Raw genomic sequence first — 15,014 nt, 5'->3', positions numbered from 1 at the left:
TTTTGCTGTGTGCTGCCATGGACTGCAGCAGTTCTGTGCAGCTCTGGAGTTGCATCCTCATCCCTCCTGATAAAATAAAAGTCATTGAGAATTGTTGAGGTTGGAAAAGTCCTCTGAGATGATGGGAGTTCATATGTTCCCCCAGCACTGCCCCATGTCCCCAAGTGCCACATCCACGTGGCTTTTAAATCCCTCCAGGGATGGTGAGTCCAGCACTGTTGTGGGCAGCTGTGCCAGGGCTGGACAAACCTTTCCAGGAAGGAATTTTCCCCAATATCCAACCTAAACTCCCCTGGTCCAGCCTGAGGCCGTTCCCTCTCCTCCTGTCCCTGTCCCCTCCTGTCAGGGAGTTGTGCAGAGCCACAAGGGCCCCCCTGAGCCTCCTTTTCTCCAGGCTGAGCCCCTTCCCAGCTCCCTCAGGAATTCTCCATTCCCTTCCCAGCTCCCTCAGGAATTCTCCAACCCCTTCCCAGCTCCTTCAACCTCTCCTGGTGCTCCAGACCCTTCCCAGCTCTGTTCCCTTCCCTGGACACTTTCCAGCCCCTCAGTCCCTTTCTCGTGAGAGACTCCAAAGTGTCCCCAGGATTGGAGGTGGGGCCTCAGCAGTGCCAGCACAGAGGGAATGGCTCATCCCTGAGGAGAACAGAGCATTTTCAGTCAAATCCCTGGTTTTGGGGACAGGGAAGGGCAGAAGGCAGTGGCTCCAAGCACTCAGATGCACCGATGGTTTTCCATGTGTAAGGAAACAGAAGGCCAAGGCACACACAGAACATGGCCCCTGTCCCACTGAAAGGGCTTTTACTGTTGTGGAACACAAAATATACTGGCAAAGTATTTTTGCTCAAAGTGTCAGTAAAAAGAGGATGTTCTTGCCCAGTAGTAAAGCTTTATATAGTAAAATACCTCCAGTAAATTGGAAAAAGAAACTACATTTCTTTTATTCAAAATCAACACAATATTAAACCCTGAGATTCCACAAACCCCAGTCGTTCTAATACAAACACTTAGGTAGAATTCCTGCCTGTGTCTGGCCAATATTATAAATTACATTCATGATTAGTTTTGATAAAAATATTTTTGTAACTACCAGCAAGTGCCCTCACTCTTGTCAGAAGCAGAATTCAAGGATGAAACTTGCAGGAGAAGCTCTGGAGAGACTAAAGGGATATTGCTCTGTTCTCCTGGGCGTGGTGCAGCACTTTGAAACTTCTGAGCTGTGTAAGGGCAGGAGTGAGCCCGGTGTAACTCTGGAGCTGAGAGCAGCCCCTCAGCCTGGGCTGCACCTCCACATCCTCCACCCCTTCAGCAGCACAGCCACAGCTCCTCACACAGCACGGACTTGGGCCAGGCTAAAGCAGGAGGGACTCGTGTATTTGGCAAGGTCGAGTTCTCCTGCCAAGTCTGAAATGCAGAGTTTTAAATTTCATACTGTGAGCACTGGGTTGGGGTAATCCTGAACCAGGAGGCAATCAGGAATTAAAGCAGAGTGTATTTGCCTTTGTAGAAGGCAAACACAGAACACTAAGATGAGCTTGGAGTTGTTTCTGCATCACCTCCTCTCCATCAGTGACCCAGAGTAGAGGACACACTACTCTGTACATGCAATAACTTGGAGTAATTTAGTTTTCCACTCCATATCCTCCATTCAGGAATCCTGGATGACTTCCAGCTACTGAGTTGTGATTTGCCACCTGGTCAGATGTTTGGGAAGTGGCACTTTGATTTCCTTGTCTGGCAGCAGTTCTTCTTGCTGTCCAAAGCTGGGAGAACGTTGCTGCAGGTCAGCTGAGGCAGGTGCTGTAACTAAAGGAGAAGTTACACCGTGTGTATTTGTTTGGAATGGGAATAAAGCACACATGGAATCAATTTTCACATGGAATCTGAGCTATAAAACTATTCCTACTGTAATCCTGTACTTTCCAAGCTAAGATTCTGGGGATTTATGACTGCAACTAGAACAACTCATGAAAGAATTCCATTAGGCAAGAAAAATATCCCAGGTCATGAAAATGGAAGAGGCCAATGGGTTTGACTCAGTAGCAGTTCTCCATCCCTCACCTCCAACTTCCCTGCCTCTTCCCAGCTCAGTGTTAGAGCTGCCATGGGGAACGTGGCTCACAGGAATGAAGAAGTGTGGAATGAGTGGCATTGTGAGGCTGGATTTGGGGACTTGGGATGGAGTCTGGAAAAGCCAGAGCAGCAGGGAGACATTTGCTTGGCAGCTCCAGCTGCAGAAACACCCAGTGCACGGGGTAATGTGTGGAACTGAGCATGGGATCGTGTCCCATCAGCAGTTACAAACAGAAGTGGTGTTTATTCCATCTCCACAACTCAGAATTGAAAAGCACCAGAGTATTGAAAATTAAACCAGCCACGTGAATGTGTCCAGTTTGTCCAGCCCTCCTGCTGCTCTTGGTCAGGAATGCACATTCCTGGATGAACCTTATCATGCACAGGGCTGTGCTGTTTATCCCCAGTGCCCCAGTGCAAAATCCAGTTTGTATGGAGTTACTCTTTAGCCAGGGGGTTTGTTTTCCCCTCAGGATAAAACCAAGACGAGCCCAACACCCTCAGCTGCCAGCACAGCCCACCCTGCGAGCCAACAAAAGAGCAGCTCCTCCTTAGGCAGGGAATGTTAAATACCATGGAAAGCTCACCCCGGGCATGTGCTTCCGAGTCAGCCTGGCAGGTTTCCGAGGGCTCTTCCCATGTTCTTTGCCCAGCTCTGCTGCCTCCCTAAAGCTGTCCAAGTAGGGGTGCTGCAGCAGCTGCTCACAGCTCTGCCTCTCTGCAGGGTCCATCCGAAGGCAGCCCTTACAAAAGGGGGAGGATCACACAAAGCACTCCTTACACAGCCCTGCACAGTCCCAGCTGCTCCCACAGCCAATGGGTGATCCCACAGGTACATGTGTCAGTAATATTTTTAATGGATTCTAAAAGTGGCTTTTCGGAGTCAGCACAAAGCGTGAGGACCAGTTAATTATCCAACAGTTACAAAAATTAATCATGCAATGGTTTGGATTGGAAGGGACCTTAAAGACCCTTTTGTTCCAACTCCCTGCCCTGGGCAGGGACACCTTCCACCATCCCAGGCTGCTCCAAGCCCTCCCCAACCTGGCCTTGCACACTTCCAGGGATGGGGAGTGCATAATTGTAGTAGGAATTGTGGCTCAAGGAACAGGTGCAATCACATGGGGCAGCAAACCCAGATCTATTTTTCAATGAATCTCTGGTAACTCAGTCCCAGACTCTCACAGATGATTTGTTTATCCCAGTGCAGGGCTCTCCACAAGCTGGAGCTTCCTTACCTTCATGAGAGCCAGTGCAGAGTATGAAATGTTGGGGAATTTCATTTCCAATGGTTCCTGCAGGGGAAGAAAATAGTGAATGGACTCATATTAGCAAACTTTCACTCATCAGGGTACCAAGACCCAGCTTTCCATAGGAACATGACCTGTCCCTCACAAAATGCCTCCATCACTCTGTGTGCTCAGACACCTGGCAGCACTGAGGATGTGCCACCAGAAATGGGGGAAAGCAGCAGAGGTTAAACACTTTTGGACTGTTTTTACACAGGCTGTAAGTTAAAATGTCCAAACAATATTCTGGTACAAAGTAGAAGATAAAGCTTTTGGGCAGAGAAAAAACACTGCAGAGTGAAGGACTGGGCAGGGTGGGGAAGGAAGGGAAGGGCAGCTGGAGGCAGCTCTTACCATGCTCTCTGGGTCTGGAATTCTTACCCCACTGAAGAACTGGTTGGTGCTGAACACTTGCTGGTGCCTGGGAATGAGATCCCCTTCGACCAAGAATTAAAAATAAAATAAAATAAAAAATTGGAGTAATTTGCTTAATTTTACAGTGTTGTATCCTCTAACAAGGCTGATGTCACCCAAGACAACATCTGAAGAGGGAGAATGTCACCAAGTGAGCCAAGGCAATGTTCTCTTGTGACAATTAATGTCCACTTTGGCTGTCAGTGATCCCATACCCGTGTGACTGTGCTGAAGGAAAGGCACGGCCATAAGTGTTCCAGCTTCAGAAAAATTTAACTCCTTTTGGGTGAAATTCTCTTTGGACACTCCTGAGGGTTGCTGTGTAGGAAAGAGCTGGAACACAGCCCCACCTGAACCTGCTGTAGCTTTTCCCCAAGGCAGCGTTTTTGAATCTCAGAGCAGCCCAGAGTGAGGAAAATATTAAAATCAAATCCACAGCAAAGGAGCCAGTACAATGCCAAACCCATAAGGGGTTCAATCAGGGAGCTTTGCTGTGTGAACACTGCTCACTCCAGCACCTGGATCCAACAATCACTGGGAATCTCCTCTGGCTGAAACCCTATCATTAAAAATCAATTATAACTGCCTAACACTGGCATTAATGAATTCTGGATAATGAAGCAATCAGTGATGAACTATTTTTCTAGCTAAGGAGCTTATCTGTTTAAAGCCATTAGTCACCTTTGTAGTTTTATAAACTGCTCAGTTAAAATTACAACTCTGTTCATTCCAACAAATTTCAGTTAAAAGTGGGGGGTTGTTTGTTGTCACCCAAGAAATCAGATGTTACACACCAAAACTGAAAAGAATCAATGGGACTGCATTAATTTAAATGTTATGGGGGATAATGACTCTTTTTTTAAACAAATAAATATGGAGTGGCTCCTAAATTATTGATGAACAACAAGAAACACAGAACAGACAAGCTGTGATGTTCACATTCCCCTTTCCAGGCACTGACAACACTTCTGAGACCTCCAAAGCTGGGATGAATCAAATCCAGCTGCTCATGGACCACTTTGCTTGGTATCAAACGCTGAAAAACACCTTTTTAACTTTTATGCAAAACATTCCTGGTCTTTTCTGATACAAGCACCTCATGTGTGGAGACAGCTGAAGTTGTTGTGCACCCTCACCCCGGCAGTCACTGAGCCATCCCAAGGGACCAGAAGGGGCATCCAGTGGTCACCAAACACATGCCACATCTTTCCCAACCTGCCCTGCAGCAGACCCAGCTTCCCAGAGCCACCACCGCTAAGGAGATGGTGCCAGTCTGCAGGCAGTGATCTCAATCCTCAGCCTGTTAGCACACGTACATCATGGCAGGAAAACCCAGCTCCTTCTGAAGGACAGGAAGCCCTTAAACAAAGCAGCACCTTCTAAAGGGAGAGATCAGGTGTGTAAATTCCCCATCCCCACCTGGGCACACCCCAGCGCTGCCGGGGGTGGGGTGGCTGCAGGGACACTCACCCAGGGTTCTGCGGATGAGGTACAGCTGGTCCGCGTCCGACCTGCCCGGCCACAGGGGCACCCCCGAGAGCAGCTCGGCGAACACGCAGCCGATGGCCCACACGTCCACGGGGGGACCGTACTGCGTGTCCCCCACCAGCAGCTCCGGGCAGCGGTACCACCTGGTGGCCACGTAGTCGGTGTAGTAGTCACTGGGACCAGCTGGGGTCAGGGGAGAGAGAGAGAGAGAGACACGAACGGAACGTGGCATCAGAGCGATGCAGAGGAGCCATCGTCACTTGTTACATTTTGGGACACCTCCCGGGCAGGCCAGAGCTGCGGGAGCACGGTGAGTCACCGGCAGAACCCAACTTTGGAAACACTCAGGGTCTGGTAAAAATCAACACCGTGTTTTCCTCCAAATGAAAATGTGCAGAGCTCCACAGCGCGGCCCTGCAGTGGCCAGTGGGCGGTTCTCAGAGCCCATGTGATTTGTCCGAAGAGGAGCTAAAAAAACCCGATTATAGGGGGTTTATTTACAACGGAAAATGTGAAGCCATTGTCTGCAGAGGCAGCCAGAGGGGCTCTTCCTGCCAGGGAGCTCCAGCTGTGTCTCCAGCGCTGCATAAACAAGGCTGGGCAGCCCCAAGGCCGACTTCCATGTCCCCGTGCCAGCACCCCCAGCGGCTCTGCTGGCCCGGCAGGGAGCTCAGTGTTTACAGATGTCACCGCAGTGTCTGGGCTCCCTCTCTGCAAGGTTTAGGAATTTGTACCCAGCCTGCAGCAGAGCTCCCCTAGGAAAACACACAGCCTTTTGTACAGGATGATTTGCAGTGGGTCAGACAGACAGGTGAGGGTTGGAATGGCTCATCCCACACTCTTGAGTACATAAAGAGTCAGCACTCACTCAGGATTCGGGCAAATCCAAAGTCACAGAGTTTGATGACCGAGTGCTTTGTTATCAGGATGTTCTCTGGCTTTACATCCCGGTGGATGCACTGGAAGAAGGAAAAAAAGCAAGGTGAGAAGTATTTAACCTGGCCCTCAGCTAAATTCAGCCACACTCCCCTCACACACTGTGCCAGGCAGTTATTCCTGCTGAAAGGGAAGATGGAAGATTTCTGAGCAGCAGGACAGTGACGTGTCCATAGCTCACCTTTGAGAGAGACACTGCAGGCTCCCAGCTCCAGCTGCCAGCTGTGTGTCCCCTGGACAACGCAGAGTCAGCTCCCTGATCCCCCTGGGAAGCTCCTGCCCAGTGGTTTTGCTGACAAAGCTCAGCAGGAGCTCTGCTCAGCACAGGTGACACACCCAGAGCTGTATCCAGCTCTGGGACCCTTCATAGAGGGAAGAAGGGACTCCAGTGAAGGGCCACCGAAATTTAAGGGACTGGGGTGCCTGACATCCAAGGAGAGGATGAGGGAGCTGGGACTGTCAGGAAAGGCTCCAGGTGAAACTCTCCAATGTGCATTAAATACCTGATGGGAAGGAGTAAAGGAGACTGAGCCAGGCTGTTCTTGGCAGTGCAGTGAAAGGACAGTGACCATGGGCACAAACTGAACACACAGAAATTCCATTTAAACCTAACCAATTTATTTTATCTTTTTTTTTTTTTTTTTTTTTTTTTTTTTTTTTTTTTTTTTTTTTTTTTTTTAATGAGGATATGGCCAGACACCCAAAGAGATTGTCCAGAGAGTCTGGGAGCCTCCAGCCTTGGAGATACTGAAATCCTGATTGGAAAAGTCTCTGAACAGCCTGTTCTAGCTGATCCAGCTTGACTGCAAGGGTTGGATGAGGAGATTTCCAGAGGCCCCTTCCAGCATCAGCAATTCTGTGATTCTTTGGAGGTGACTTTGACCTTCACAACAGCTGGATCTGGGCTTGGTGAAGAATTTCTGCTGATCAAACTAACAAAGACCTTTATTTCTTTTGCTCTACTCAACTCACTGGGGTCTCACTCACATTGTCTCTCTCCCATCATCACCTCAGAGGAAATACCTTGGACTTTCCTTGCCAAGCTGTGGTAAATTATTGTCTCCTCCTGAGAACTGAAATGCTGCTTATTAAACCACTGTCATGGAGTTCCCAAAAGGGCAGCTGCACAAAACCTCATTACCTGTGATCTACAGCAAGGCAGGCTGCACCATCTCATTGTCCCCTCTGCTCTCAAACTCCATTAAATCTTCCAGACAGAAAAAAGATGCAAACCAACAAATCTTGGAAGCAGGAGAGACCTGTGGCCAAGTTCCTGTGGCTCAACTGGACATAATTCTCTCAGCAAAGACAAAACATCCATTCCAGGGCCATCTCCTGCCCCACTCTTAAATCTCAAATATTGGCAGATGAACAAAAACAAAGACAATTAGAGCTAAGTTTGCCTAAAGAGCTTCACCAAAAGGCTCCTTCTCCTTCCCTGCTTCTTAAAATGTTCCCATTGAAGGATCTGTCACACACACAACTCGTGTCTCCCTCCAGAGAGCAGAGGAGGGGTTGTAAAAATGGGTTTACTGTGTCTAAGTTTTGATATCTTTTCACTGGTGCCATGATTGAACCCCATGCCAGTCAGCTGAAGGACTTTCTGTGTAATCAGCAGCAGTTTGCTCAGGTCCCTGCTGATGAACTGGAAAGGCAGATTCTTGAAGGTCAGCAGTAGTGCAGGGCACAGGGAATCCCACAGGGATCATTCCCATTCCTCCTGGAAGCTTGTCTAAGGTAATTAGAGCAAATTATTCCCTGACAGCCAAGCCAAGGGGCCTGTGTGACAGTGCAGACAGCTGGGGTGGCTATACACAAATATTTCAGATGTGTTTCCTGTTGAAAACAGGAGATTCCATCTGATTCCATCCCATGAAAGCTCTGGAATCAGGAAAAGGCCCACAGAAACCCCCTCTCTCCTCCAAGGCCACGTTCCAGCAATCATTAGTGCAGGTCAGGGGACTCACATTGTGTTTATGGCAGAAGTTCACAGCCTGCAGGGTCTGCCAGGTTATGCTCTTCACCAGGTACTCTGGCACCCTGTTGGAAAAAACAGAGTTTCATTTGGCCATAAATAATAAATTCACCATTTCTGGGAAAATAAGTGCTGACATTGTACAAGGATCTGTGAGCAAAACCATCAGGGGAAGTGAGGAAACACTTCCAAAGCAGTCAGTGAAACAAGACAGGAGGATTTATGTGTGGTACCACTGTCAGAGCCAGCATGGGCTGCCCTATGCCCACGATTTCTGGCCATCCTGAAATGCCAGCAGGAATTTCTGTCTCAGCAGCTCTCAGGGCTGGAACTACTGGAGTATCCATGGTACAGATACATGGAATGCTGCACTGATTGTCCAGAGTGGAGAGGTGAAAAATGGGCCAAGGAAAGGTGCTCAGACAAGAGTATAAAGCTCTGCCTTGGTTTGGAGCCCTCTCCTTCCAGAGCTGGCAAACACTTCCCAGCACCCTCTCCTTTCTTTCAGTTACTGGGCAACAGTTCTTGAACTTTCTTGGCTGTCTGTAATGATCTTCAACAACCCCAGGAAAGGCAGAGGTGACAATCTTGGCATTTTCAAACTCAAACACAATTTTATTTCACACTTTTAATACTGAGAAGCTTCTGATTCATAATAAAGGAAAAAACTCCCCAAAATAAACAAAACCAATGCAAGCCTGAGTTGTTTCAAGCTTGGCTTTCACTTTCTGCTGTCAGTGGGTCAGTGACACTCTGCTGACACTGTGAGTAGAGATTCCTTCCAGAAATATCCCAGAATGATGGGAGTGCTGCTCTGACAGCTTGAAAAGAGTCAAATGAGCTGGAATCAGCACGTGCCCACCCATCTTAACCTGACCACAAAGGACTTGATCATCTGCCCTAGCAAAGCTGAAAAGCAAAGCACAGCCAGTTGTTACATGTTCCTTCACACTGGAGTTGTTCTGATGAACAGTCAGCACATGGGAAGCATTTCCTTCCAAGAGAGTTATCCATCCCCTCTCCAGATTCCAGGTGAACAGGTTCCAAGCGGGGTGGCAGCTCACAAAGCCACGTGCCATCAGCATGCTCCCTTCTCCTGGTGCTCCTCACCCGAGAGAAAAGGAGTAAATAAATAACAAGCTCTTGTTTACTCAACCCCCATCAGTCTCCCGCAGGCAATTCACAGCCCCAGGCCTGTGAAATGATTTATGGACTCGAGCTTAGCATTTCCACAGCTCCGAGGCACCGCGGGTAATTAGGGACAGCGGGAGTGGCGTTTACAAGGTGTCCACAGAGCAAACCCAGTGTGGAGTCACACTTGGTGCAAGCACCTGTTTGAAGAGAAGTTTTGCATAGGAGTTGTTATAAGTACATATTCTATTATTGGCTTATAACCTTTTGCTTTATTGTTTGTGTCTTACTGTCTTTTAAAAAACTTTTTTAATTTGACCAGGAACCTCGTTTTCCACAGGGTGCAGGCACAGCTCTTAGGAATTACTCACTCTGAAGGGCTGAAAGTGCTCAAAAGTGTAGATGTGGCACTTGGGGACAACGGTTTAGTGGTGAACTAACAGTTGGACTCGATGGTCTCAGAAGGCTGTTCCAACCTAAAAGTGGACACATTCACAGAGCTAGGTAATTACAGCTTGGAAATTCTTTTTCAGGCTTGGATTTCTCCTGACTCTCAGCTCCATTCCCAGGCTGACAAGCTGACTGCAGCTTCAGTTAGGGTGGAAGTGGAATTCATAATAAAGATTAACCCCTGGTGTCTTTCCCGTGGGACACATCCTGAGGTGCTGTCCCAAGGATGTTTTTCCCAATTGTCCAATGAGCTCCTGTCCTGTCCTGGCTGCACTAACACACTTTAAATCTGGGCTGTCTGTACAATCAATTGGCCTTTTTTCCCCAAAGAGCTCCGTGTGTGTTGCTGTCCTTTCTCTCTCTGCAGCGCAGTGACCACACCTAAATGATTCCCCCAGTCCCTGGTTCTCTATGGGGCGATGGGAACAGTGGAAGGAGCAGGACTCAAGCTGCTCCCAAGCCCCGGGTTCGCTGCTCCCCGCCCGGCCTGAGCTCTCCCAAAGCTCGGCTCGGCGCTGCCGTCTCCGTGGTGAGCGGGGCAGTGCGGGAGGGAACGCGGCTCCTACGCCATTCCTGTGCCAAACCACAAACAGAGACAGCCCCGATGTTATAAATACATATTATGGTGTTGGCTTTTCGCAGATACTAGAGTGGATACTATACGTTTGGTTATTAAGATACAGTTTTCTTTAGGAATAACATAAAGTAGCTTTGTAGTAAGTGAATTATCTGCTTAGTTAGATAATACCCAATGAAAACACCTACTACTGATATAACTGTTACCAGCACCGAATGTATGTAAAAATTAAAAACCACAGCCCAAATTAAGACTAATAAAATAAAAAATTAAAACCACAGCCAAAAAACATGCATGCTCTAAAAAGACAGACTCAAAAAGTAGCCATGGAAAACAGTTCCTAAAATATGGAAAACAGTTTATAGAAAAGTTTGAAAATGCACGGTAAGTCTATAAATATGCAACAGGCTAATAAATTCAAGGAGTGTCCCCAAAACAGCAAATGCACTCTTGGCTAAATGCTAAGCACCTGGCCGTTATAACCTTTTACTTTATTGTCTCTTATTGTCTTTTATTAAACTTTTTAAAATCTATCTTATTGTCTTTTATTAAACCTTTTAAAATCTACCTTTCTACCTGGGGAAAAGATAAGAATTTGACAGGAAGGTCTCACAGATGTGTGTGTAACACAAAGATCTTTGAATGTAGAATCTGAAGAAGGAAGAGAAATGTTAGCAAGTTTTGATATAGAATAAAGGAATTGCTGAGCCAGTCTTACTGGATAACTAGAAAGCAAAGGGTAAGTGAGTTGGAAGGAGCTTTTTAAGACATAGAGCAAAGGATAAATCCACCTCAAACAAAAGATGTTTTTACCAACCAAAAAGACTTTCACAGGCAAATAAAAAAGCCAATGATGCAAGTAGAGAAAAGATCTCAGAATTTTCCACTACAAGAAAACTGAAAAACAACTTCCAGCTTAAACTGCAATACACTAACTTTTTGTGATTGGAAAAATAGTAACATGGATATGGTAATGTTAGTAGTTATGATAGGCTACAGGTAATAGTGAAGATATTGATTGGTTGTCATGTATTAAAAGGAAAATCTAGAATGCATTGTAACAGAACTAGAGTGGCTTCAGACAAACCCCCAGCTGAGGTGACAGGTGTGGGCTGGGCTCTGTCACCCAGGACCCGTGAATTGCTGAATCCTCTGGATATAATAAACAGCATTTTTAAAGAGCCGCCTGGAGCCTCAAAAAGCAAACCTCGTTTTTCCCACCTGAGAAATCTCTTCTGAAATCAATGAACTCCCTGTGAAAAGCCACAGGGCAGCGACACGGAGGAGCTGGCGGGGGACAGGGGCCACTCACCCGCGGGGGTGCTTGCCCAGCTCGTGCAGCACCGTGTGCTCGCAGTACTCGAACACCAGGTGCAGCCGCCGCTTCCTCCGGAACACCTCCAGCAGCTTCACCAGGTTCGGGTGTTTGAGTTGCTGCAACACACACGGGGTGGGATGGTCAGGAGATGCACAGCGTGAACGTGTTGGGGACAGATTTTTCCTGCAGGGTCACACAATTCCTTAAGCTGAATCATTTCTACAAGCACAGCTCAGCCTGTGTGTATTTACTGATCTAAACGGATGGGCAACAAACTGTGCCCAGTGTTCCAACTCTCTGGCAGTGAGAAGCCATTGCCGCTTTGTCCTGGGATATTGGGAAGGAATTCTTCCCTGTGAGGGTGGTTTCCCAGAGCAGCTGTAGCAGCCCCTGGATCCCTGGAAGTGTCCAAGGCCAGGTTGGACATTGGGGCTTGGAGCAGCGTGGAAGGTGTCCCTGCCATGGCAGGGGGAGAAATGGGATAATATTTAGATCTAACCCGAACCATTCTGGGATTCTATGGTTTCAAGACTCTGCAAACTCCCACTCCACGTCCCTTGGTTCCTGGCCACAAAAATCCCTTTGTCTGTAAGGTATTTACTGGGCAGAAAAATGATTTATCAGGCCCATCATTTTCTACTGATGAAACTCAACCTCACTCCATCTCTGACAAACAGGAGTTGCCTAAGCCAGGAAGTGCCTCCACAAACTAACAAACAAAACTGTTACTATTTGCAGAGAAAAAGCTGCAGAGAGTCCAGCAGGTCTGCACTTGTTAAAGTCAACAGTGCCCCAACACATATCCTGCTGTGCCTGGCTGTGATGGCTTTGGATCCTTAAGAATGATGCAGTTCCCAGCTTCTTTACAAGAGATTTATGTAATGATTATATGCCTTTTCAGATGTTTAGTATTACTTAAATCTTAATGTAAACCTAGCATTGTTCACTGAAACCATATAGCTGCATGTCCTGCGTTTACTTTGGACAGAAGAAAAACTTAGGCTGCTTCTCCCCAAAATCTGACTGAATAATTACGCTTTCTCTTAGATGATTGTTTTCCTACAAATCATGAGCACCCTGGAAAAAGTGCAAAGGGGACACATCCCATTTCTTGGCTTACAAAGCTGAGGGTACTGGGTGCCATCACCCAGTAGCAAGTTTGTAACGAAGAAGAAATGTTTTTTTTCACACAACACATTCCTAAAGCCTCAGGAAACTATGGAGACCAAATGAACACACGAGTTCCAAAGAGATGGGACAGATGCACACAGCAACAGGCACAGCCTTTGGCTGCAGAATCCTCGCTCAGAAGCTGGGACAGTGAAAAGAAACCTTACCCGATCCTCTCCCCGTTTCTGCCGGGTCTCTCATTTTTGCATGCTGGATTGACCTGGGGTGTGACTCACTGCAGGTGCCCCCGTGCTTTTATTTCATCGGCAAAATAAAGCCAGAGGCTGAAGGAATAACCCATTTCTGTGTGAGGATGAGCTCTCACAGAGAGGTCAGGAAAGGATCAGCAAAGACAAGGCTCAGTGGTGCCGGTTGTGCTGTCCCTTCCATGTGGAATACCCGACCCTGCGCAGCCCCTGGCATTCAATGCACAGCGGGATCCTGCACACCCCGGGGCTCAGAAAGGGCGTTTTAAGGAGGAGCTGGGGCAGATTTATCAACTGCGGAGCAGGGAGAGCTGTGTCCCCTGGCTGTCCCTCTCCTCATGCTGTGTTAGCCTCGCTTTTTGCCCATGTGTTTTATACTGCTCTGGGGAATCTCCTGGACACAGAGGGGTCCGTGGCACACACCAAGGGCAGAGCTGTGCCCACACCGGCCAGGACATCGCCGACTCCATGGGGGACAGAGCCTGGGCCAGTCCCTCCATGCAGGGAAGTCCTGGCGGCTGCTCATGGCCGTGCCCCAGCTCCCATCTGCTCCTGCTGGGCAGGATGCCCCGGCATCGCCATCCCTGGACAGGCGGCTCGGACATTGCCTGGCACCGGCTTTTTCCCAGAAGAACTGACTGACCTGGGCACTTCATGGTGCTCCTTCATCCCCGTCTCTTTGCTTCCCCCTCACGACACCCCAGCACCTCACAGATGGCCTCATGCCCCGTCTCTTCATGGCTGCCCCCACACCCCGTCCCCTCACGACGCCCCGTCCCCTCACGACACTCTGTAGCCTCACGATGTCCCTTCATGGACGTCCTCACACCCTGTTCCCTCACGACATTGTCCCCTCACTGCTGTCCTCACACCTTGTAGCCTCACGATGTCCCTTCATGGATGTCCTCACACCCTGTCCCCTCACACCCTGTCCCTGCTCCCTCAGGGCTCGCCATGGAGGTCCGTCCCACCTTGAGCATGCGGATCTCCCTCAGGGCGATCTTCCGGATCACCGGGTCCTCCTCGGACTCCAGGAACTTCTTGATGGCCACAATCTGCCCCGTGTCCTTGTTGCGGCATTTAAAGACGACGCCGTAGGAGCCCTCCCCGACCTTGCCCAGTTTCTCGTAGCGCTCCATGGCCGGGCAGCCCCGGCGCGCTCCGCCGCCGCCTCAGCGCGGAGCCGGGGCGGGCCCCGGCCGGGGGAGTCTCCCCTTCCCCGGCGGGGACGGCTCCAGGAACCGCCCCGGGGACACCGCCAGGGCCGGGGCGGGCCCGGGGGAAGGGAGGGAAGGAGGGAGGGAAGGACAGCGGGGGTTCCCCATGGTCGCTGCCGGGGCTGCTCGGTGACTCCGCGCCTCACGATCCCCCCCCGGGCTCCATGGCCCGCAGCGCCGGTTCACGGAGCCACAGAACCACTCATGGATTGGGTTGGAAGGGATCTTAAAAACCATCCAGCTCCAACCCCACTGCCACGATCGTGTTGTCTTTGCCTCTGTCTCCAGAGGATCGCTAGGTTTGACTCCGTTTTCTTGCCGGGCTGGAAGAGGGAAAATCCTTCCACAGGGTCTGCCAGCCTCAAGCGGCGCCCGCGCTTCCCTCTGGAACCTGGAGGTTTCTCTGGAACATCGTCCCCCTGCAGGGTTCCAGAATCTCAGGTCTCTGTCACTGAATGGGCTCTGCCAGCAGCCAGACCCTTCCTTCGGTCGAGCTTTTCCATCCCTGACCATCCTGTTCTCTTTCCTGGTGCACCCACGTGGCTCCCTGGATCCTCATCCCTCTCCTCATCCCCTGACCAAGGTGGCCTTTTGTGCTGGTAACTGCTTTCAATATCAGATCTGAATATAAGTGTGGGCACCCCACTCCATCTCATGCCTCCTCCCAACCCAATCCTTTCCTGAGGTGCTTCCCAACTCAGAACAAAGATCCACGAATTATTTTTCTTCCCAAGCCACGTTCATCAGAGACGTGCAGCGCTCACATTCCAGCT

General features: G+C 49.2%; 1 protein-coding gene across 2 annotated transcripts; it reads right to left on the bottom strand.

Moving 5' to 3' along the window:
- Positions 1–913: 913 nt before the first annotated feature.
- Positions 914–14,240, bottom strand: CDKL1 (cyclin dependent kinase like 1). 2 transcript variants are annotated; one of them, XM_014885879.2, is made up of 9 exons: positions 13,996–14,240; positions 11,643–11,764; positions 8,165–8,237; positions 6,130–6,220; positions 5,244–5,444; positions 3,714–3,796; positions 3,309–3,365; positions 2,658–2,813; positions 914–1,803 (listed from the first exon to the last, which is right to left on the bottom strand). In XM_014885879.2, exons 1-9 carry the CDS (start codon positions 14,161–14,163, stop codon positions 1,696–1,698), a joined length of 1,059 nt encoding a protein of 352 aa, XP_014741365.2. In that variant the 5' UTR covers positions 14,164–14,240; the 3' UTR covers positions 914–1,695. The 2 variants fall into 2 exon arrangements, with proteins under 2 accessions (XP_014741365.2, XP_088022558.1); XM_088166432.1 differs by lacking the exon at positions 2,658–2,813.
- Positions 14,241–15,014: the final 774 nt, after the last annotated feature.

Source organism: Sturnus vulgaris, chromosome 6 (assembly GCF_052056855.1).
Source record: "Sturnus vulgaris isolate bStuVul1 chromosome 6, bStuVul1.hap1, whole genome shotgun sequence".
Lineage (NCBI taxonomy): Eukaryota > Metazoa > Chordata > Aves > Passeriformes > Sturnidae > Sturnus > Sturnus vulgaris.
Note: the sequence above shows the minus strand (reverse complement) of the source record. Positions and strands in the feature narration are given on the sequence as shown.

Coding starts and splice junctions, on each gene's coding strand:
- CDKL1 (XM_014885879.2), bottom strand. CDS start 14,163: ATGGAGCGCTACGAGAAACTGGGCAAGGTCGGGGAGGGCTCCTACGGC. Junction 11,765..13,995: donor GGGAGATCCGCATGCTCAAG/GTGGGACGGACC, acceptor TGTGTGTTGCAG/CAACTCAAACACCCGAACCT. Junction 1,804..2,657: donor CTCGGAAGCACATGCCCGGG/GTGAGCTTTCCA, acceptor CTTCTCCTTTAG/TTACAGCACCTGCCTCAGCT.